The sequence below is a fragment of the Botrytis porri genome, assembly GCF_014898465.1.
Source record: "Botrytis porri strain MUCL 3234 chromosome Unknown BPOR_003, whole genome shotgun sequence".
Classification (NCBI taxonomy): domain Eukaryota; kingdom Fungi; phylum Ascomycota; class Leotiomycetes; order Helotiales; family Sclerotiniaceae; genus Botrytis; species Botrytis porri.
The window spans coordinates 1,120,573-1,144,365 of record NW_024066077.1 but is presented as its reverse complement, the minus strand read 5'-3'; the positions used below and the strand labels follow the sequence as shown (position 1 = coordinate 1,144,365).

Below are 23,793 nucleotides of genomic sequence, written 5' to 3'. Positions count from 1 at the left end.
GGTTAGAGTGGTGAAGATGGTAGCATATTGAGTATAAAGTGAAACAAACACGAATATTAGAGTGATTTTTCCCTACTCATTCTCTGCATTTTGATTCGATATGTGTTTGACATTATTGAGGTTTATCAGATAGAAGAGAAGCTCGAGAGAAGGGGAGAGAAGAAATGGCAGAATAATTTATTACCTAATCAGCTAGTCAAATTTTAGCCTATCGGACAATCGGACAGGCGGGACGATCCCTGACATCAGTAAGGTTAGCCCTTACTTTTGTGCGGCGGCCGTCACTTGGCTCATTCCTCAACAAATCCGGGGAGGCGCTAGGACCACTTCACACCAGAAATTCTTGATAAGCTTCACTCAAATTGAGGTTACATTTTCCCCCACTCGCCGTATACATTTGCTTGTGACAACTCCGGTCTCTTATACAACAAAGTACCTTGGTATTGTATTTTACTATTCCCCCATTACTCATTTCAATCGTCTCATCCCTTACTTATGCTGTTTTTCTACCTCTTCAAAAGAGTCTGTCATATTTTAGATTCATAGTCATCCACCAGACTTGTGCCATCTTTTCTTTCTAATTCTTCAGTACAAGTGTCGTACGGCAATCCGCTAGCAGAAGTAGAGGGTTCCCGACGTGGTGTACGGACATCCGGCTATAGGGATTCTGTTATAAACTATCTTCATCCGCGATCTCCTTCGACTTAGACCAGTACATGCGACATAATGCGCCTTAAGAAAGCAGCAAGAATAATATTAGTTGGGGCTCCAGGAGTTGGAAAGGGCACACAGGCAGAACGACTTCTACAACGATTCCCGCAACTTTCTGCTATTAGTTCCGGAGATTTATTGAGAGAAAATGTTAAAAATCGGACTCCATTAGGTTTGCATACTTCCATATTTTCGTAAATCGCGACTTACACATACCTGCAGGAATCAAGGCGGAAAGTACCATACAGTCTGGCTCTCTTGTTCCTGATGCCATGATACTTCGACTTATCCTTCACGAATTGAAAACTCGTGGTTGGTTATTTCCATCGTCGGCGCCATCCATGACGCTAGCATCTAGCGCTATGTCTGCTAGCTTCTCACAATTCGACACAGATTCATATGTTGAGCAACCATCACTGGCGGAAGCTTCTTCGCCTCCTCAAACATCCGACGATCCCTCAGCTTCTTTTATACTTGATGGCTTTCCTCGCACGGCCGAGCAAGCCTTTCAACTCGATTCACTCATTCCAATAAACCTCGTCGTCTCTCTCAAAACTCCAGCGTCTGTCATACTGGAGCGCATCGCAGGCAGATGGGTCCATGCACCATCTGGTCGAGTTTACAATACTACATTTCATGCGCCCAAGGTCGCTGGGCTTGACGACATTACCGGAGAAAAGCTCACAAAGCGTCCGGATGATTGCGAAGAAACTTGGAAGACACGACTCAAGAAATTTGAGGAGACAAGTGAACCTTTACTCGAACACTACGCGCGCAAGAATGTATTGTGGGAAGTCGAAGGAAATAGCAGCGACGAGATTAGTCCTAAATTATATCAAGAGTTTGAGAGACGGTTTGCAGATATATAAATAATCCTACCAATGCTCTAAATTATTTTGAGTAGGATGGGAGGATGTATCATATCTGTAAGGTTTTGGCGCACGGCGGGACTGTTGGAAAAGAGTGGGCTTTGCCTCCCAGCAGATCAATTTACTCTTCGTTATTTTTCGCTTATTCCCCTTTCAATTGATCGCGGTTCAGTGAAATGATGCTCTAAGTGGGGCAAAAAGTTTTGGATATAGGGAAAGTGATACTCGCTCGCCATGTCAAGTGTCGACTTCACCATTGCAGGTATATGAAATGCCGTGGGGTTTATCCTGGATTCGTTCATTATTGTCGACGTCACAGCATCTGAAGAAGTAGTCAAAGAATTGATGATCATCATTGCAGGTTGCAGAACTTCTTTGACAAAGAGAACAATTCTTGTTGATATGGTTCCTTTGGATCTTCTAAAGATTTTTTAAATCGATTACAGGTAATATATGCGTTTTCGGAACTTAATCCGCTGTTCTTCGGGACTTCTTCTCGTCATGAAATGTAATGTCGGCTAAATGAATGGCGTTGGCCTAATATTCAAGCTCTTTGTTCACTCAGCATCATCCTCGGCAATTTCGTGTTGATGAGGAATCCATGAGTTTCGATATTCGAAGTCGGTCTTAGTCGCCCAGAGAACTATTGCAATGATAACGATATTTGAACCGACACCAAGCTCTTCAAGAAGTAGGGGCGCATGTGAGAATCGCTTTTGAAGTCCCGCACCAGATGGGAAAGACAATTATGAAGTATACCCGCATCGAAGTTATTGACATGATTATTAATTGACTTTCATCAATTGTTGCCATCGGAGTTATATCCGCGTGCACAGCTCAATGTCGATATTCACCAAATAATGAGAACCAGTGACGTTCTTCTTTTTTAATCACGCGCATCTTATATGACATTATCAAAACATGATTTTGTGACGAAATAATCCCCTTTGTTTGATTAATTTGCATGGACTGTATAAGGGTGATCCCCAGCTACTATGTCTAGGTACTCCATATTATTGAAGATATATCAGAGTTTCGTTAAAACCAATGACATGATGTTTACTAAAAACAGGCGAGAGAAGTTTAGTCTTAAGGGAATTGGGATTAAGAAGCCTGAGGGAGTAGCAGGCTCGTCGGCCTTTGCTATTCTCGTAGCCTGTTTGTGGCATTCGGTGGTGTGCTTTTCGGGTTTGTATCTTATTGGACTTGATAACCACGAAATCCATACTCAAACTAACCACTCAACTTAATAGATATGACACCGGAACGATTGGTGGTATTATAACCATGCGTTACTGGTTAGATACCTTCTCTACAGGATACATTGATCCCAAGACTGGCCAACTTGGCATTACTTCTAGTGAATCATCCTTGATTGTGTCAATACTATCTGCGGGAACACTTTTTGGCGCTCTGTTCGCTGCGCCAGTAGCTGATTGGACGGGAAGGCGCATTGCACTTTGGATTAGTCTATGCATATTTGCCTTTGGTGTTATTCTGCAGACAGCTTCGGTTGACATTCCGTTGTTCGTGGCAGGCAGATTCTTTGCTGGGTTTGGGGTTGGTATGGATTCGATGCTAGGTATGTTTCTTATTCATGAACTGTTTGATATGTGTTAACATGATACAGTACCTCTATATCAATCTGGTAAGCTGTGTTGGTTATAAACAAAGCTGTATGTGTGGTCTGACTTTAGTTAGAAACGGCACCGAAGTGGATCAGAGGAGCTATAGGTAAGAATATATCACGCACTGCGGTATGATTGTTCGTTGCTAAAAGAAATCAGTGGGTGCCTATCAACTTGCCATCACAATTGGATTATTGCTTGCGGCAGTTATAGACAATGCTACCAAAGATCTGGACAATACTGGATCATACAGAATCCCAATTGCAGTTCGTAAGTCATCACCTCTGACTCAATTGCCAATCGGAACAGAGTTCAACAACTAACGGACGTTGCGCAGAATTTGCTTGGGTTCTTATATTAGGGACGGGACTTGTATTCCTCCCTGAAACACCTCGTTATCTGATTAAACGTGGCAGACACGACAAAGCAGCAAAATCGCTTGGTAGACTTCGAAGACTAGATATCAATGATCCCCACTTGATTGGCGAGCTTCAAGAAATCGAGTCCAACTATGTTCATGAACAAAGTCTAGCTAAGGGATCATCATATCTACAATTCTTAAAATGGAACACTTTGGGCAAAAGGTACTTTTCGCATTTATATCAGCAAAGCTCTTCATGATACACTGACGCACGCAGACTTTTCACAGGTTGTTGCCTTCAAGCTCTTCAACAGCTAACTGGAATCAACTTTATCTTCTACTATGGTACTTCATTCTTCGCCGCTTCCGGAATCAAAGAACCTTTTGTCACAAGTATGATCACCTCATCCGTCAACGTCTTCTCCACACTCCCTGGTCTCTACCTCGTCGAAGCATGGGGCCGCCGTCGTCTCCTCCTATTTGGCGCTCTCGGCATGTTCGCCTGCCAGATGATAGTTGGTAGCGTGGGCACCGCCTTTCCCAACGGCGACAACATTGCCGCCCAAAAGGCCCTCGTGGCATTCGTTTGCATCTACATATTTTTCTTCGCCAGCAGCTGGGGACCCGTCGGCTGGATTATCCCGGGGGAAATCTTTCCACTCCCTGTGCGCGCGAAAGGAATTTCCATGACGACGGCTTCGAATTGGCTTTTGAATTGGGCAATTGCATATTCGACTCCTTATTTGGTGAATCCGGGACCGGGGAATGCGAATCTGCAAGCGAAGATTTTCTTTGTGTGGGGTGGTTGCTGTTTGCTGTGTGCGTTGTTTGTGTATTTTTTTATCTATGAGACGAAGGGGTTGAGTTTGGAGGAGGTGGATGAGTTGTATGAGTGTGTGGGGAAGGCGTGGAAGAGTACGCATTGGGTGCCGGTGGAGGGATATGGGAAGGAGTGGAGGGGAGTAGGGGATGGGAATGGGAATGGGACGGGAGTTATGGAGGGGGAGAAGGTGACGTCTGCTGAGCATAAGGAGGGGGTTGCTTAGATGAAAGAGGGCAATGGCACTGGTGGTTGGATGGGAGGAAATGTATGGATCAATATACTAGAATGATGCAGGATACTGGCCTTTCAAGAGGGGCTTTGGAAAGATTGGATTTTGTGTATTTTGATCGTCATATTGAATGATTTAGGTTACTTCTTCGCTTCCCTTGATATAATCACCTCAGCTATAATCTTCCTGCTTATAATGAGTAAACAGTCCAGTTCTTATTCTGTAATATTCCCGATACTGGGTATTCAAATAAGAATTTGATATATAAATTCTGATTGTATTAGTACTATAAAAATTTGAATTATTATAATAGTTATTAAAGAGATAATTTTTTAGTGACGCAGACTGTAATAAAATTTACTTTCTTTTTCAAATATAATAAGAATATTGAGCATTCTAACATAGATTTTTAAAATATATTTTTTTTATGACAATTTTTTTTCCTTAAAAATAATAATTAGTTTTTAAAATCTGATTATTAAAAAAACCCCTTAATTTTAATATATTTTTAAAGTAGTCCACATAATGATATATTCTACATGCTAATGAACTACGTTATTCAAACAAAGTTGAGTACCTATTTTTTACTAATTAGTATATAAGCAGTGCGGGCAATTAGTTATTTTACCCCGCAATCAACAATCATATGCAACTACAACGTTTACAACGCAATACAACGCTAGTAGGTCGTAGTGAATCTTCTCATTCATTCATTATTATATGTAGGTACCGGTAGATAGGTAAAACCTATCAATTCAAGACAAGTATATACCGAGGCCTATAATATTTATTATCAGACCATATTCAAGGTTCTATATCGTTCCAGTAGATACCACCTATCTGGTGGAAGGAAGGAAGTAGGCTGATTGAATAAATGGTGCGTCATTGTCAGCTCATTTTCTTTTGGCTCCGGGTTGTATAGGAATCCCGCCGACCAGCACCTGCGGTTACTGCAGTGCGTTGTGTTCACTCGGAAGATTCTCTTCCTTTCATGCATAGAAGGGATATAGAATTATTTTTGTGATAATTTGGGTAACTTATGCATATTACATATATATATACATATATGTTGGAAAAGGTAATGCGGAAAATTATGTTTGTATATCGGTATTCGGCGGATATGTTTTTGATATTGCTAGAGATACCTAGGTACAGGTAAGGAGTCTGACCAAGAAGAGTAAGGAGATCTCAAAGCATGTGATGGATCATTCACTACATTGCAAGCCATGAAAAGATCAATTCTATCGCCTCATATTATATGATATGATATGATATGATATGATATGGAATCCAATCCAATCACCTAGGTATTGATTGATACGTTACCTAGGTAGGTATGCTTTCAACGCTTTCAAAAGATCGAGACCTAGATGAACTAGTTGACCGCTATTGAGCGGCCATTCTACTGGTGGGTGAATATACGTGAGAAAGATTTTGGTAAGATTTATCGGACCACTTTTGGCTATCCCGTATTTGCACTCTGCAGTGCTTCCAAACGACTGGTTCTTGGAATGAATGTCTCTTTGAGTTTTCTATACGTGCAGTGAATAAAAGGAGGCGCAATTCCACACTGCTTTTTCCATTCCTTCCTTCCTTCTTTCTTTCTTTCTTCTTCATTATAATAACAACGACATCTCACTATCACTTTGCAACTTCTACCTCCACCTCCACCTTCGTTGCAGGTGAACACCAACAATCCATACCTACTATTCGTTACGAAACTCATCACTCAATCCTCTACTCTAGGGTTCTATCAAGGACCTCAAATCACTCAGCATGGCTCCACCTTCTGGCGAAGTCGAAGTTGAGAGCATTTCTCCATATGGAATTGCTCGCACCACCGTCGACAAAAAACCACTTTCGGCTGAAGAAATCAAGAAATTCGACGCTTACTTCCGTGCTTGTATGTATCTCTGTCTGGGTATGCTCTACCTTCGAGAAAACGCTTTACTCAAGGAGCCACTCAAGAAAGAACATCTCAAAGCTCGACTTTTAGGACATTGGGGTTCCGATGCTGGTCAAGCTTTCACATATCTTCATATGAACCGACTTATTAAGAAGTATGACTTGAATGCATTATTCGTCTCTGGTCCAGGCCATGGAGCTCCTGCTGTCCTTTCAAATGCTTATCTGGAGGGTACTTACTCTGAAGTTTACCCTGATAAGGCAGAAGATGAGGAGGGTATGCGAAAGTTCTTCAAGCAATTCTCTTTCCCTGGTGGAATTGGTAGTCATGCGACTCCAGAAACCCCAGGTAGTATTCATGAGGGAGGAGAGCTTGGATACTCCATTTCACATGCCTTCGGTACCGTCTTTGATAATCCTGACTTAATCACATTGACTATGGTTGGTGATGGTGAGGCGGAGACTGGTCCATTGGCCACAGCATGGCATTCAACCAAGTTCCTCAATCCAATTACAGATGGTGCTGTTCTACCAGTTTTACATCTCAATGGTTACAAGATCAACAACCCTACAATTCTTGCTCGAATCAGCCATAAGGAGTTGGAGGCTTTATTCGTTGGTTATGGATGGACACCATACTTTGTCGAGGGAAGTGATCTCGAGAGTATGCACCAAGCTATGGCAGGAACTCTCGAACATTGTGTGGTCGAAATCCGCAAGTACCAAAAGGAAGCACGTGAATCCGGCAAAGCAGTTCGACCACGCTGGCCCATGATTGTTCTTCGTAGTCCTAAAGGTTGGACTGGTCCAAGAAAGGTCGACGACAAATTACTCGAAGGCTTTTGGCGTGCACATCAAATCCCACTTCCCAATGTTGCAAGTAATCCAGAACATTTGCAACTTTTGGAGTCTTGGATGCGCAGCTATAAGCCCGAAGAGGTTTTCGATAAGGAGGGTAAATTAATTCCCGAGTTGAAGGAATTGGTCCCTCTTGGTAATGCTCGTATGAGTGCCAATCCTGTCGGTAACGGTGGTATCCTTAGAAAACCACTTGATATGCCCGACTTCCGCAATTACGCTTTCCAAAATATCGAAGCAGGTGTCAGCAGTCTTCCCAGTATGGCCAACATGGCAAAGCTTCTACGTGATGTAGTTGCCAACAACATGCATAACTTCCGTCTCTTTGGACCTGATGAAACTGAGTCGAATAAACTCGGCGAGGTTTACAAGGCTGGCAAAAAGGTTTGGATGGGCGAAAACTTTGAAGAAGATGCTGATGGTGGAAATCTTGCTACTGAAGGCCGTGTCATGGAAATGCTCAGTGAGCATACTGTTGAGGGTTGGTTGGAGGGATATATCTTGTCTGGTCGCCATGGTTTACTCAACAGCTATGAACCGTTCATTCATGTCATCGATTCCATGGTCAATCAACATTGCAAGTGGATTGAGAAGTGCAATGAAGTCGAGTGGCGTGTAAAGATGTCGTCTCTCAATATCCTCTTGACAGCTACCGTTTGGAGACAGGTAAGCAGTGTGTTTTTTTTTTCCTTTCCATCTTTCGTATGAAGCTCAATCCTCATCAGATTTCTTTTTTACTTTGATGTATAATTATCCGCAATTCTCTGATTCAATGACTTTTGAATACCCTTCCAAGATAGGCAGTCACTAACCTTCCGATATTATAGGACCACAATGGTTTCACCCATCAAGATCCCGGATTCCTCGACGTTGTCGCCAACAAGAGTCCTGAAGTTGTACGAATTTATCTCCCACCTGATGGAAATTGTCTTCTCTCATGTATGGACCACTGTCTCCGCAGTACCAATTACGTCAATGTCATCGTCGCCGACAAACAAGACCATCTTCAATACCTCAACATGGAAGATGCTCTCACTCATTGCGAGAAGGGTCTCGGAATATGGGACTGGGCTTCTAATGACCACGGTTTCGAACCTGATGTTGTCATGGCAACTTGTGGAGATGTACCCACCCATGAATCTCTTGCTGCTACCGCACTTCTTCGAGAACTCATTCCAGATTTGAAAATCCGTTTCGTCAATGTGGTCGATCTTTTCAAATTGATTCATCATGGTGATCATCCTCACGGTATCACGGATAAAGATTGGATATCTATTTTCACAGATAATAAGCCCATTATCTTCAATTTCCATTCTTATCCTTGGCTCGTTCACAGACTTACCTATAAGCGTCCTGGCCAAGGCAATATCCATGTTCATGGATACAACGAAAAGGGTAATATTGATACGCCATTAGAATTGGCTATTAGAAATAGAACCGATCGATATAGTTTGGCGTTACATGCGGTAGATAGCATTGAGAGATTGGGCAACAAGGGCGCGCATGTTAGGGAGAAACTTCTCAATATGCAGATTGAGGCGAGAAGAGAGGCGTTCGAGAATGGAATTGATCCAATTCATATTCGGGAGTGGAAATGGCCCTTTCAGAAGGGTGGCAAGGATGAGAAGATGTTGAAGTAGCTAATTGAGGGTATTGGCGGGTGAAGGTTTTCTGGTAAACTGGAAGGGGGTTCTTTGAAGAATAAACAGATTTGGTGCGAGAATTCGGATGGAGGGATCTTAGGAAGGTCTAAGGCGTTGGTTGAGTAGGGGATTTACATAGATACTCATAATCAACTGTGACAATTCTGACTCTCGGTCTAAAAATTGTGCTTTAATTATCGTAATGATGCCTTGAGAATAAATGTTACATTCTGCACAGTACAATCTCAAACGTAAAGGTAAAGGTAAATGGAATCAGGTAGTTGAAGCTCTGTTTTCACAATATAACACCGAAAGAATTTCTTAAAATCTATATAGTTAACAAATCAACTAATGATAAAGTTGTAAGAGTTAATAACATCATTATTCTTAGTCTAATCGTCGCTTTTCCGACCAGTGTAGCGACTCTTATAACAAACTACTGTGAACATCTGTGCGTAAGGTAGTGCAAAGCCTATAATATAGGACTAAAGTCTAAAAAAAGTCTGAAATTGAATTTGATGATTTAAATACAATTAAATTAGTTACAGATTGATTACAAATATCTTTCATTTTATCTATTGTAATTCAATAGTATATAGACTATATTAATAGAATTCTATAAAAGTTTGATATATATATCTTTATTATATTGATATTATAAAAATTAGTTATTTTTTAACAATTTGAATTATTATAATAGTTATTAATACAAGTGAGAAGAAAAACTTTTTTTTAATGAAAATTATGATAAAATCTAATCTTTTTTTTTTAAAAAAAAGAATATTTAGTTTTAAAACAGATTTTTGGAATACTGTTATTTGATTATTATTTAATATATGTTTTTCGAAAATATAGTTACTAGTTTTTGAAATCTGATTATCAAAAAAACCTTGATTCTGATGTATTTTTGAAATAGTTTATATGATGATATAGCCTACATATTAATGAACTACATTAGCTATAGATAGATAAATAGATAGATAGAATAAGATTTTTTTTAATATCTCTCTATTCTTTTTCTAGTTCTTTCTTGAAGAAGTAATGAGAAGTTAGTAATAATATATGTATATACTAAAAATATAAACCATTATACTATTGTCATCACCATCCTCATGGTGATATCAATACTTATCATCATTAAAACCCATACATATCAACTACCTAGGTATGAAAAGAGACGAGGGCTGATCATGGTTTCGAAGATTCTTTCTGTACATACATGTATGAGCACGATTATATTACCTTACCGGCTTTCAGAGATTATGAGAAAAATCAACAATTGAAAGTTGCAGGAGTAGAGATGAAGAAATGAGTATAAAGTACAATATAGCAGAATACAGCAAATCTACATCTTGAAAGATTCGTACGGGAGAGTTAGAAACCGTTGTGGTTTTGTGGGCTCGATGAAGTGAAGTGATCTGACTCCTGGGGTTTGAGTCATGGATGCCTCTGCGGAATGTATTAGCTTATATGCAGGGAATGGATTCAATATAACAGAAATAGTATTACGACTTTGAGAATTCGTGGATGGACAAGAAAATGTGTGGTGTACTCAGGAGAATAATTGTTGGTGTGTGACCGTGTCAGCTGGTGGGAATATTCAAATGAGGGGTGGTGATTTCTTCTGCTAATGGCAAATAATCTTCATCATATAGGGAAAGGTCCGAGAAATGGTGATCAGAAACCTTTATTGGTGGAGAAGAGTGTAATTTGGTGATGTAGAGATAGTAGATAAAGTGAGTTTGAAACACGTCCTTCTAGATATTAGATGCTATATTTCCGCGTTGTATTTAGTAGAATAGGTACTTGATATTACACACACTAGATGGAAATTAAGGCTGTAGTCATTCGGATGATTCTTTAATGAAAGATACTATGGAAAGAGGTACGGCTCGCTGTGGCTGCTATAGCTTCCGTTGTAGGATGATCAGGAGAGATACACGGTAGGACACGTGCTGTTGGGGACTTGTTGGTGATTGTGTGTAGACTTGAGGTTCCTTTCACAGGATCACTACTCTATAGAAAACATGGGAGGTTGGAGTGGTTTGTGTGATGAAGTGTGCGTGTTTTGTAGGATTTGGGAAGGATGTATGGTTTCGAGTTAGGATATGAGGGTGGAAGGTTTTAATGGGTGCAAAGATAGATTGTGATTGTAAATGTGAGCCTGATTCGAGTATGCAATACTATCTCCCATTTTGAGTTGTGAGATGTAGTAAATATTGGCATTGGCGCAGGTAATTTGGCGAATGATGCAAGTTTGAAAGGGGTAGAAATGAAGTTCAAGTTGACCAATCTATTATGATTGAACAATTCTCTGTCACTTGTTCCTACACCATCCCCTACTCATCCCTCTTAACAAGTACCATAGGCCCCTTGTGTACATATCGTGCTTTGAAGAAGTAGCAAATGGGAAATACGTTCAAAGCATCAACAAACATAACCGAAGATCAATTCATATTCTCAAGCGCCACTGGAAGAGTAAGTGGCCAGGGGGCAAAGAACCAAAAGGGTGTTAGGAAGATCAGGGCCCAATATTAGTAGCACATTTCAAATTTTCCAAAAGACCATCTTCGATTGGACAGTGGCCCTTGCATGCTTCTCTAAATAAAATAGTTGATAGTGATATAGTAGGATGGCTGAGAGAATAGAGAAAACACTAAGAGAATTGATGGCGTTGAGTGCAAATGCGGAGCCAGGTTGATGGGAGACACCACACAGCTCACGAGGATCTATGCATATACAGTTCGAGGAGGAACATTCCAACCGGGTGAAATCTATCTAATATTTCAGAATACTATACCTAAAACAGTGGCAAGAGAATCAATACTTTCGACAACCAGCCGGAAGCAGGACTCAGGAGGATCCTGATCTCTAGCAAAAGACCCAATTTGTCGGAATGTAGTAGCTACCTCGCTGATACAGCAAGATGGAAGCAAAATAATCAAAGGTGTAACCATAGTACTAATAGCGATATAACTCTGAGTAGAGTTGTATAATAGCTGGATAAATGGCTTTCCAGTTTATCCTCGCCAATATTTCTCTCCCCTCAGATTATCCGGTTTATTTTCTTAGATAAATCAAGAAGGTCACTAGCTTCACTGTTGAAGTGTTGGAGCAAACCTTTTTCGTGTACATGTTATTGTCGCAGGCTAGATTGATCAAACTTCTCGAACCAGATTGTAGCCTCAATACATATACCACCAGCTGGACACACCAAAACCGGAATCTCCACGCCGATTGACGAAAAGGTTTCTGAATTCCCATCCATCAATTTACTTATAAGACTCAGAGTACTGCCATCTAATACAACCCAGCTATGGCGACTACAGATGCAGGCTCGAAGGAGCGACTCGAAACTTTCGAGGGCATCAATATTGATTATGAAAAGGCCCATTAAAACAACAAATTCAAAATCCCCTGTGTGACGAAGGCCATCTCCATACCCCCTTCAGGATCGAAGGTCCTCGATGTTGGTTGTGGAATCGAAATTCCGGTTTCACAAGTGTTATCTCAAGCCGGTCTACATGTCATCGGCTTCAACATTTTCCCTAAAATTGTACAGCTTGCACAAAGTAGGGTTAAGGGTAGCTTCTCCATAGCCGACATGGCCGAGTACGAATTTGAGAGGAAACTTTTGCAGGAGTCTTCATGATCTTTGCTCATCTCCAGATGTCGCACGCTGCCGTTCATGCCGCAGTGTAGGAATATGCTAGAGCGCTTCAACCTGGGAATCATCGTTTTGTGCAATCGCCTGGAGATCACCATGTCAAAGAGAATCCGCGTATGATGAAACTAGAACCTACGTTGAGGACTACAATGTCCCCTTTATAGGAGAGCCGCTGCCAACATTTTTGATGAGCGCAGAGGGCCAAAGAAACTGTTTCCGATCGATGGGTCTGGAGATTGTGAGCGAAATAGCTTGATTTATTTCAACCAGACAACCCATGGCGTGATCCAGAAATGCAGCAGTATATTATTGCGAAGAGACCAGGTGATGGACCAATATCACAACCCTACCTCTTCCTAGGGCAAATTAGCTGCAAATCATCTTATCTTTACCCGTGATAGGATAGTAGGACAGTTTGAATCAAGTATTTTTCCTACTTTCATGACTGAACAAGTCATGATATAAGTAAGAATTGAATTGTTTGCTCAGAAAACTTAACATCCGCCAGGTCATTATTTAGGGTGTTTCGAGCCGAGAGTTTGGATTTAGATAGCCTGATAAGCGAACCCCAAAAGTTAAAATAATTTTCTTACAATTTCAGCACTAAGCTTCGAACTATTCAAAAGCATAAGCATATAGGTTGAGTATTATTTAGCTAAATTCCCGATTTAAGTATACTTTCAATGCAATTTATTGTTTCAACCAATTGCCAAATTGAAACAGCATTCAGACCCCACGTATGGAAATCAGTATGGACCCTGTTTTCCGAGTCTAACATCGTACGATTCTAACATCCGGCTAAATAGCTCGCGACCCGGAGAAAAAGCCGGACACCAAGATTCTATATCTCAATCAAATCTGATATTAAAACAATAAAACAATATTTAATTATGAAATCTTATGCATCAATTATTTATCAATAAAAGAGTCTCAATAATCAGTTTCTAAAGAATTAAAATATAAGGAAAATTCTACTTCCTATTTCGAAAAAGGATTGATTTCTAAATTCTTTCTATTTTTGCGGATTAGGTGTCCGGCTTTTTCTCCAAGTCGCGAGAGTAGGTAGTGCAATAGTGAGGGGTATTGATTGTTGGTGGGGTCAGGTTGTATTATCACATTGCTGTGCCTCAATCCACGTATGCAGGGAACGCGAAACCGGTCCAAATGAAACAGGGGCTTGGATGCGAAGTGGTTGTGAAGTGGTATTGACTGGTCATTCAGTAGCTTTTGCAAGAATTAGTTTTTTATTGGCTAGGCTTACTGGAAAACGTTTGAATTGAAGTTATTTCTTTGTGAATTATATGATAGTTTATGAAATAATGGCTTCGTGATTAGCCATTGCATGTTTGGGTATCTCCTCTACTTCGCCATCCCGGAAGGCGCCCTCCATATAGTCTCTACAGATATTCCGATTTCCGAAAAAAATTCCTTTGCATCCTTAATTATATACCGAAGAAGTGAAAATTGCCGTGACGATGGGGTGATAAACTTTAAGCGAAATTGTGCCGCAGCTCACATCGTCTTTGAGCCCAAACACCGTTCATTATTCCCTACCACAGTTCATCCGGCTGATCATAATCGTATTTCCTTCTCGCAATTCTTTCTTCGGCCTGCTCTTCAAGATATCTCTTCTTGACAGACGCTGGCATTTCCGGTGGCATATAAGGTTTAATGACAAATTTTTGATCCCCATGGTCTTGTCCGACTCGAGGTTCGTCATATGGACTTATCTCTGGAGGCTGGTAACCCATCCGTAGCCCTTGTTTTTGACGCTCGATAGTAAGCTCTTCTTGCGCTTCTTGCAATTGTTGAATGTGCGGATTTCCAGCCTCTGTGGAGGTAAGTGATGAAATTCTTTGCAAAGGGTAATATGTGGGTGATATATGAGTTGTTTGATGATATTTGCCAGGGCCTCGAGGATTACTTGGGGGATACGTTGGACTAAATCGATAACTATTAATTGTATTTTGACCTGGACTCATTGTATTCCCTTTGAGACCGCGTAGGCTTTTCAGACTAGATGCGAATGATAGAGGCGACTTTGGAGTGGTCGGAGGAGGTGGAAAGTAAATTCCGTTGTTGTTGCTGCTTTTGCTACCTTTTCGCCTTCGATCTTGAGAGTCTTCTTGATCTGGAAAAGTAAATGCAGTAGGGGAGCTGCTTGCGGCGGCGAAGAATCGATTTGGCCGACGTCGAAATCCAACATGATGGGGATATTGATAATGAGGTGGAGTTTCAAGGGCGCGTTGTCGTCGTCGTCTCGAACGAATGAGGTAGATAGCTAATGCGGTGCATATAAGAACGAATGGAATAGTCAGGGATAGGGCGAGGATAAGTCCCAGTTTGTGATCTTTCTTGTCCCCTTCTACACTCGGTGTCGTGGAGGTTATGTTGAAAGTATGCGAGACGATAGATGGACTGGTTGGTATGGTGATGTTGCCGTTATCGTTGAGAGTCCCGGGTTCCTACCAATTTGTCAGTATGCTCAATGAGAGTATATTCGATCATGAATGCTAGATCCGAGAACTTCATGTAATGAATGATGTTACTTCATGCTTTCGCGCATTCTTATCACTGTAACAAACTGAGACGCATAAAGAGATGTGTGATACGAATGACATGGTAAAGATATGAACGTGTTCGAAAACAAGACTTTTCTTTATACCCGTCCAATGTATTGCCATGAAGCTTTTCATGGTCTGCCCTCACAATTTCGCCCGTGATATGATGCCCAAATGATAAAGATACCAATCTAATGTCTGGGCAATAAGTTTTGGCATGCTTACAAGTAGTAGGTAAAAAACGGGAGATAAAGATAATGAGAATGCGTATGTCTGAACTGTCCAGTTCAGTGATGTATCTCCATCATAGGATTCTGTGATATTAGCATTAGCAAGAGACAAGGGTTGCGGTAACGAGGAAACAATCATCTTACCTAAAAGAGATGGACCCTTGGAATATCCATTTCCATCCGAGTTCTGATTCCACAGCGCCATGGTGTAGTTTTTAAGATTTGTTTCCCATGATAACATCTGTTGAGTCCCAGTCACCCAGATCGGATTCTGAGTCGCCTCTGCACTCGGATTGACGAATTCTCCAGGAGACGACATAGATGAGACTAGCAGCACCAGATCAATGAAGATGAGCCAATACAGCATTTCAATCTTGTGTCCACCAAACACAGTTTCACATATCGGATTTGTCGAAACACTAAAGAAAGAACGTAAAGATATAGAACTAGGTCTGTGCTACCATGCCAACCTATATATTAGATATAAAGAAGAAGGGATGATTTTTCAATTAAACCTTGTACATATTGATCTAGGTATACATGAGCCTTGGGGGCTTTTGATGCGAAAAGCAAAAATGTCGCGGATATTGTTGCGAGGATCGGCGGGATGACACCACGACATACAGCCTAATCAGTGCACTCAACCAAACTGTCGGGTCGTCCCCAAAGTTTATGATCCTCTCATTGGATGCGGATGAAGTAGCCATAAGCGCGCACTACTTCACTAAAGAATTATTGGGTGTGGACGGCCCCAGTATACGGAATGCATGAAAAGATAAAAAGCCTATCAGGATGGCCAAGAAGGAAGCAATGAGTAGGGCTCGAAGAGCCGTTTTCACTTGACCGGCAGTTTACTGCGCCTAGATGAATAATTTGATTGGACGCGGGATGCGGAAGGACATAAACAAGTAAACAGATCTGCAATTCGTATTGAAAAACATTCTGGGGGAAAAGATCTAGGCGATTGCCATTGTAGCATCTCTCTTCCATCATATGAACGATGGTTATTCATTCCATAGCAAAACAAAATGATATACAGAAAGAAGCATTGGATATGGTTTTGTCCTGGTAGAGATAAATCATACAAAGCCTAGGTAGAAAATATCATTCAAAAACTAGGTCGGCCATGCTTTGTTGAGTAGGTGTAGGTAGAATGAGAACATCACGACAAATGAACAAATATGGTAAAAAGCAAAGATGCAGAGATGACAGTTAGGAAGGTGGAAATTTTCCAGCCCCTCGATAAGCCGTTAAAACCACCAATAAGAAGCTTCGGACAATCTAAATCCTTGTTGTTATTGTTGTTGTTGTTGTTGTTGGAAGGGGGTCTTGATCACATGCATCTCCAATTGATGGTGCCTTTCGTTCGCTTGGCACGAACCACTCACGGTCCCACATATACTTCACCACACCCTCTCGTACCTCAGTCCTTGTCACGACAGTTACAATCACATCCTATCCATTTCGTTCGAATACTACACTATAGGCAGACATCGACAAGATATAGAAACTTGATTTTTGATGTCAAAATGTGCCATATACCGTATCAAGAGACTATCTGCAGCCCGTCCTGTTGATAAGCACTCAAATTCCTCCGCCATATTAACCGTAAGCAAGGCTCATTTGAAATGTTAATGGATGATGATATAACGTTATCTGATGTTGAATATTCAAAGGGTATCATCGGACAAGGCTTTACCAAAGGGACAAATGAAATCTTTCAAGACCGTGAGTACCTATTGATCTGAAATTCTGAATCGGTGAATAATTTCTAATAGTATAGTAACCTCAATAAGATTCGTGTGAAATTGATTCTTCGAATAAAGTTAGTAACTTTAATAAATAATTATAAATCTTTAATTCGATATAACGTAGTTTATCAGTGTATACATTATATCAGTGTGTACACTATTTTTACCTCAATTTATACTTTTCAATCTCAATATACAATTTATTAATTATTTATTATATAATTAAATAATAAAAAAGGAAGAATATTCTTAATTATTAAAGCTATCGAAAAAGATAAAAAACTCTTAATTCGGAAAACTATTAAGTTATATAATATTATATATAATACTTATTTAAAGAATAAATAAAATAACTTTTATAATTAAATTTCAATTATAAAATCTGAAACTTATTAAAATAAAAGAGTAAGTAATTATTTTATATATTTTTGATATAGATTTGAAAGGTTTTCCTTTTAAATTTAAAGGGATGAAAAATATAACGAATTATATTTTTAAATTAAAAGAAAGAAAAGCTATTGAAAAGCTTTAGATATATTAATTTGTAAAATAATATAAAGAATTAAAGATACATTTTAATTATATTTATAACTTTTAAAAAACTTTTATAAAGATTTTAAGCTTTTTAAAGAATAATTTCAATTAATTATAAATATATAAGCAAAATATAATATTTTAAATAAAAATTTCTATAATTTTGATAAAATAGATTTTATAATGGAAATTATATATATAATAATGATTATTATTAGTATTAAGAAATATAATAGAAGTAAATCAGTATAATTAGGTAATCAAGAATAAACTATAATAATAATATATAAAAATAAAAAGAATAAAATTATTCTTTTATTTCTAATAATTTAAGAATAAGTTTATTTCTTTAATTAATATATTGAAATTAATCTTTCTATAAATCAGATTATTAAATTTATATTTAATAAATAAACAAATAATAAAATAGGTTTAGAATAATTGAAATATTTTGATAAGTATATTATGAATTAAAGAAAGAGTAAATATTGAATATTAGTATTAAATGGGTATAAAAACTGTAAATCAATAGCTTTTTAAGTATATTATAAAAAGAATGATATTATATATTTATGTTTATTATTATATTTAAATTCTTTAATTTAATTATTTGATATTAATTATTTTAATAATCTAAAATGTTTATATGATAATTAAATTGATGGATTTATTAAGATATATATTAATTATATTTTAAAGATTGAATTCTTTATAGCTTTTAAAGTTATATATAAAAAATCAATTATCTTTCAGAATATAAAATCTGAATTCTAAGGAATAGGTTTAATTCTAAGGAATAGGTTTAATCCTATTTAATTCTGAAGTTGTATTCTTGAAATTAGATATTTGAATTTGTATATTTACCCTCCCCTTTTTCAATTTAAATTAATAAATCTCTTAAACCTTTTATAATCTAATTGAAGCTTTTTCTCAATTAATATTAGTTAAATCTTGAATAACTTGTTATTAATTAAACTTATTTATATTTATATTTAAGATTGTACTAGCTTTAATTAAAGGTATAAAGTAATTAGTTTATGAAAATATACTTTTGAATATAAAGATTTGTATATTTCGAATAATAAATAAGATATTAAATAAATGTTAATATTTAAAAAAAACCTAATTATATTAAGGAGGAGTATTTATTAAATAAAAAACTCTTGATATATTATTTTAGTAAGAGGTTGATATTTAAATTCAATATAACAAATATCAAAAAGAAAGTAAATTGTTACGGGAGCTGCCTCTAGGATCATGTGAAAGTATCTAGAGTTCTCTCAAAATGATTTAGACTAAACTTCAAATAGGAATTCAATAAAGTTGTAACTAATTACAATTCTCATAACTATAATAATAAAACTAATAATTATTCTTAAATATAAAGCTCTATATTATAATAAAACTCATTTCCTATATAAACCTTTATCCTTATTAAATAGCCTGAATAATCTATCTATCCTATCTATTCACAGATAGCCTAGATAGCCCGTCTATTCTGTCTATTTATTACATAATATTTATCTTATGATTTATAATACTTTTACTATTTATTTAACCTATACTTACTAACTAACTCATAATTACTATTTACCTTATACTTATTATAAAATAAGTATCAACAAATATAGATACCTATCTTTTCCCAATTACTAATTACTTACTCAATTACCCTTATTCCTAACTACCTTTTAATCTCACAATTCCCATAATACTGTTTTTGTAGATCACAACACCAAAACTCGCCTTTACCTTATAATCCATATTGCGGTACGGGTACCTCCGTAACATGTTATAGAATATTATCGAAATGTTTGTAAATTTGAAAGTTCTTTATCTTTTAGTGTTTATATATATGAATTTGTTTATTTTATTATTAATTTTATTATTTTAATAAAAAAATAAATATAAAATAGGTTGAGTATATTATATTTTTGAGTATTAATTTGTAGGATAAGTTTTTAATTGAAATTAATAAAATTTATAGGTTCGAAAGAACTTTTTGTTTTCAAAATAAAAGGGATATTTGGGTGTAATATTCCTGTATTTATAAAATCAAATTCTGTATTAATTGAAGTTATATTGATAGAATTGTTGTGTATTATGTATTTGTTGATTTTCTTATTATCAATATTATTTATGAAGATATTGATGATTTTGTTTAATGCATGGATCACTCAGGTGTTATATAATGGCGGTCTAGGGGATAGCTTGGAAAGATTGCATTGCAATATACCCAATCGTACAATCAAACCCGATTGTAGACTTTTGCTATAATAGCATGCTTTTTGTCTTGAGGAAGAAAGCTGGAGTATTCGAGAAAGGTAAGAGATTTTCCTCAAATGTTCCCCCTTCAGCCTCCGTGTCAAGTTGTTTCTTTGCAAACTACAATTTCAATCCTCTAGCCAGCCTCCATCGGGGGAATTTATGTTGCATGTTGAAGTGTATGTGTTCAGCCTGGTCTGAGAAGTGTATGTCAATTAATATGACTTGAATTACTCTCTAACTCAAAGCTAAGCTTGAGTGACTTCGTGATTTTGAATAGTCCTGATACGTCACTTATTTAGCATACAATTCTCAGCAATAGATGAATATCTAAGACTTGCTACAAACCAAGTGGTGAAATTCTCCACACTGCCTCATCTCCTAAGTAGATATATGAATCCAAATAATGGAACTTTTCCTTTCCTTTTCCGGATATCCGATTTAACAACATAATAGTTCGATTCATTTCCAGCCAGTCCAAACTTAGAATAATCTCACTCAGGGTTTGAGTTCGGCTTGTCGTAAAGCGACTGGGTTTTAGTGGCTGGCAACGAGCTTTCTTTCGAGGAATCAATCTTTCGTGCTCGCATGCTATATAATTTTGAACAGACATACCTGGGTAAATCACGCCAAGCTTAGTTTTCTATGTTACTACCTTCAAGCATAAATACTGAACCATGTGTCGAGATACAGATTTCACGCCCTCTGTGCCTCAAAGACAATTTCCTTGGGCAAATTTAGTCTCCTTTCACTTCACCCGAAGATAATCGCTTATTGTTGTGCAAATGATAGTGTCATTGAGGAATTCTCTATTACAGATGCTTGACAAAGGGTCTGGTTTATGTGGAGAATATCAATTTGCTACCACTGAAGATGAATGTGCATAAGATAATCCTTTTGCACCGTCTAACGACGTGAATGACCCTTTGCGCATTCTGGCAAGGAAGATATTGAGAATGAGCCAAATTTACCAGTGAATGCTCTTGAAATCTTCAGAAAAGACAGAGGAATGGTTTCCCTGTATATTTCCATGTCTTTCAGACATGAAGCAGAAGGTGCAATAAGTCAACTACCCCACTTTCCGACCACCCCCTCTTTTCGACCACCTCAAAAACCACACCGCTTTGAGTAATTATAAAATTTATACTTTGAATAACTCAACAATGCTTTAATCAATTGATTTGAAATTTTGATATTATTATAATTGTGATATGAAGAATAGATATACCGAAGAAGATATCGCAGAGGCTCTTAGAGCGATTACAAATGGAGCAAGCATACGAAGAGCTAGCTTGGATTATGGTGTTCCACGTACCACACTTCACGATCGAATATATGGTGGAGTTTCGCATCAAAAAGGCGCCCAAATACTTCAAAAGTTATCTCCAATTCAGGAGAATCGACTAGCAGAATGGATATTAGTACAGGAAGCTCTTGGTACTAGCCCTACACATCGTCAAATCAGAGAGATGGCAGAGCACCTCCTTATTGTACGAGGGGAGGATCCCTCACTTGGAAAGAAATGGATACATAGCTTTTTTCGAAGGCATCCTAATATTGGAACTAAGAAGCAACATCAAATCGATTCTGCACGAGTTTCAGGTGCTACATCTGATATTATTAAGAAGTGGTTCCGGAACCTCGCAATCCCTGAAATCAAGGCTATTAAGCCGGCCAACAGATGGAATATGGATGAAGCAGGTATAATGGAGGGTCAGGGTCTTAATGGACTAGTAGTAGGAAGCACTGATCGAAGATTTATTCAAAAAAAGCAACCTGGATCTCGAATTTGGACCTCTTTTATAGAATGCATTTCAGCCAATGGAAAAAGCATTACTCCCCTTGTAATATATAAGGGAAAATCAGTTCAACAACAATGGTTTCCAACAGATTTGACTCTATTCAAGGGTTGGAACTTTACCGCTACAGAAAATGGATGGACTACAGATGCTACAGCTTTAGAATGGCTGAAAAAGATCTATATCCCTCAAACTACCCCTATTCAGCCGGAAAATTCAAGACTCCTCATTTTGGACGGACACGGAAGCCATGAAACTACAGCATTTATGTTAGAATGCTTTAATAACAACATATATCTCTTATTTCTCCCACCACATACGTCACACGTACTACAACCACTCGATTTATCTGTGTTCTCACCCCTAAAAAGTGCATATCGAATCGAACTTAATAAATTAAGTCTATTATCCGATTCCTCACCAATTGGAAAGCGCAATTTCCTTTCTTGCTATCAGAAGGCTAGAATAGAAGGTTTAACTATTCAAAATATCAAGTCTGGGTGGCAAGCTAGTGGTCTTTGGCCCAAAAATATGGCTAAACCTCTTATGAGTCGACTTTTGCTTGAAAATAGCAATAGAGAGGTTTTATCACTTAATCCTGAATCTGATGATGATCCTATTCTTCAATGGAATATATATTCATCGTTTATTCAATGGAAAACCCCTCAAAAAGGAGCCGATATCAGAAAATATAGAGATATAATGATTCAAGAGAAGGAGATCGATTTGCCAACACGAAGATTACTATTTCGCAAGATTATAAAAGGATTCGATGCTAAGGATTATGAACTCTTAGAGGCAGAGAATAAGATTAGAAAGCTAGAATATCAATTAGATGAAGCATTACCTAGAAAAAGGCGAAAGGTTGTGGTATCTCCAAATTCGAAGTTCGCAGGGATTAGAGCTATAAGGCGTACACAAATTGAAGCTGGAGATCGTGAAGATGAGGTAGATGATAGCTCTAGTGCTATAGAAAGTGATTCTACAGGCGATTTCATTGAAGTTCAATAGTTATTGAGTTATTAAAGTTTTAAGTGTAGATAATATGAATTTTTTAGGTGGTCGGAAACAGGGGGTGGTCGGAAAGTGGGGTAGTGGACTTAGATGCCAATGTGAAAATCAGTACATAAGGCGTAATCATTCTTCTTCTTTGAGTTCACACATTGAGGACTAACATTAATAGACGAGAAAATATTGACTTCTAGCATCTCTCTCCCTCAAAGATGTAGAGATATTGCCGATTCAAGTTAACGAAAGAATATATATAACCTTGATTATCTAAAATTCTAGGAGAACATGGTAGCAAAACGTGGATATCGTTAGACCAGCAAAGACTTTGGATGATCAACGTGAGTAGTCAAATCAGAGGTAACTTCAACTTTATCGGAGAAGACGCGGAATTCTACGAAATCAATTTTGGGTATGAGCGCTAGATGACTCGCTCTCTCTAATATCAATATAACAATAATTAATTAATCAATCACTGGGGCAAGTAGAGACATGAAGTCGAACACACATATCTCTCTGTAAACTTCCTAAAAAACCATCAAGATGATGAATATGATCACCCTCTGATCTATATCAATTGATCCAGGCATTTGAGACTCAGCAGATACCAGATTTTCGAACTTTCGAATTTCCATTGAGAGGGAACGGAGGGAGATGAGAAGCCAAGAGAGAAAGATGCGTAGAGATGGATTGCGACTTCAGCCATCAAGTTGTGGAAATGCCAGGTACAAGAAAACTAATGCAGTATTACCCCTTCACAAATCGTTTTTAGTTGTGCCTCTCTTTTTCCCACTAGAATGAAACACCAACATTAAAAAACCACATCGAATTCACCCCACACCTCTCGCCAAGTAGCCATTACCACGTGATGCTCGCTTAAATCTCTGCAGGTTTTCTTTGATTAACCAACGTGGAGTACAGATATTAGTACAAAAGATGATCGTTCATTAA

The 23,793-nt window shown here is 38.0% G+C and overlaps 5 protein-coding genes across 5 annotated transcripts; 4 read left to right on the top strand and 1 right to left on the bottom strand.

The window, feature by feature from the left end:
- Positions 1–726: 726 nt before the first annotated feature.
- EAF01_002407 (uncharacterized protein) lies at positions 727–1,580 on the top strand (the record flags this gene model as incomplete). The annotated part of the gene is made up of 2 exons (XM_038910659.1): positions 727–883; positions 934–1,580. 2 exons carry the CDS (start codon positions 727–729, stop codon positions 1,578–1,580), a joined length of 804 nt encoding a protein of 267 aa, XP_038773581.1.
- Positions 1,581–2,867: 1,287 nt separating this feature from the next.
- EAF01_002406 (uncharacterized protein) lies at positions 2,868–4,615 on the top strand (the record flags this gene model as incomplete). Its single annotated transcript, XM_038910658.1, has 6 exons — positions 2,868–3,162; positions 3,211–3,228; positions 3,282–3,314; positions 3,368–3,478; positions 3,546–3,792; positions 3,847–4,615. The coding sequence occupies 6 exons, from the start codon at positions 2,868–2,870 to the stop codon at positions 4,613–4,615; spliced, it is 1,473 nt and encodes a 490-aa protein (XP_038773580.1).
- A 1,782-nt stretch (positions 4,616–6,397) lies between these two features.
- EAF01_002405 (uncharacterized protein) lies at positions 6,398–9,024 on the top strand (the record flags this gene model as incomplete). Its single annotated transcript, XM_038910657.1, has 2 exons — positions 6,398–8,050; positions 8,212–9,024. The coding sequence occupies 2 exons, from the start codon at positions 6,398–6,400 to the stop codon at positions 9,022–9,024; spliced, it is 2,466 nt and encodes an 821-aa protein (XP_038773579.1).
- A 4,912-nt stretch (positions 9,025–13,936) lies between these two features.
- EAF01_002404 (uncharacterized protein) lies at positions 13,937–16,000 on the bottom strand. The gene is made up of 3 exons (XM_038910656.1): positions 15,630–16,000; positions 15,481–15,569; positions 13,937–15,159 (listed from the first exon to the last, which is right to left on the bottom strand). The coding sequence occupies exons 1-3, from the start codon at positions 15,850–15,852 to the stop codon at positions 14,245–14,247; spliced, it is 1,227 nt and encodes a 408-aa protein (XP_038773578.1). The 5' UTR covers positions 15,853–16,000; the 3' UTR covers positions 13,937–14,244.
- Positions 16,001–21,246: 5,246 nt separating this feature from the next.
- Positions 21,247–22,845, top strand: EAF01_002403 (uncharacterized protein; the record flags this gene model as incomplete). The annotated part of the gene is made up of 1 exon (XM_038910655.1): positions 21,247–22,845. One exon carries the CDS (start codon positions 21,247–21,249, stop codon positions 22,843–22,845), a length of 1,599 nt encoding a protein of 532 aa, XP_038773577.1.
- Positions 22,846–23,793: the final 948 nt, after the last annotated feature.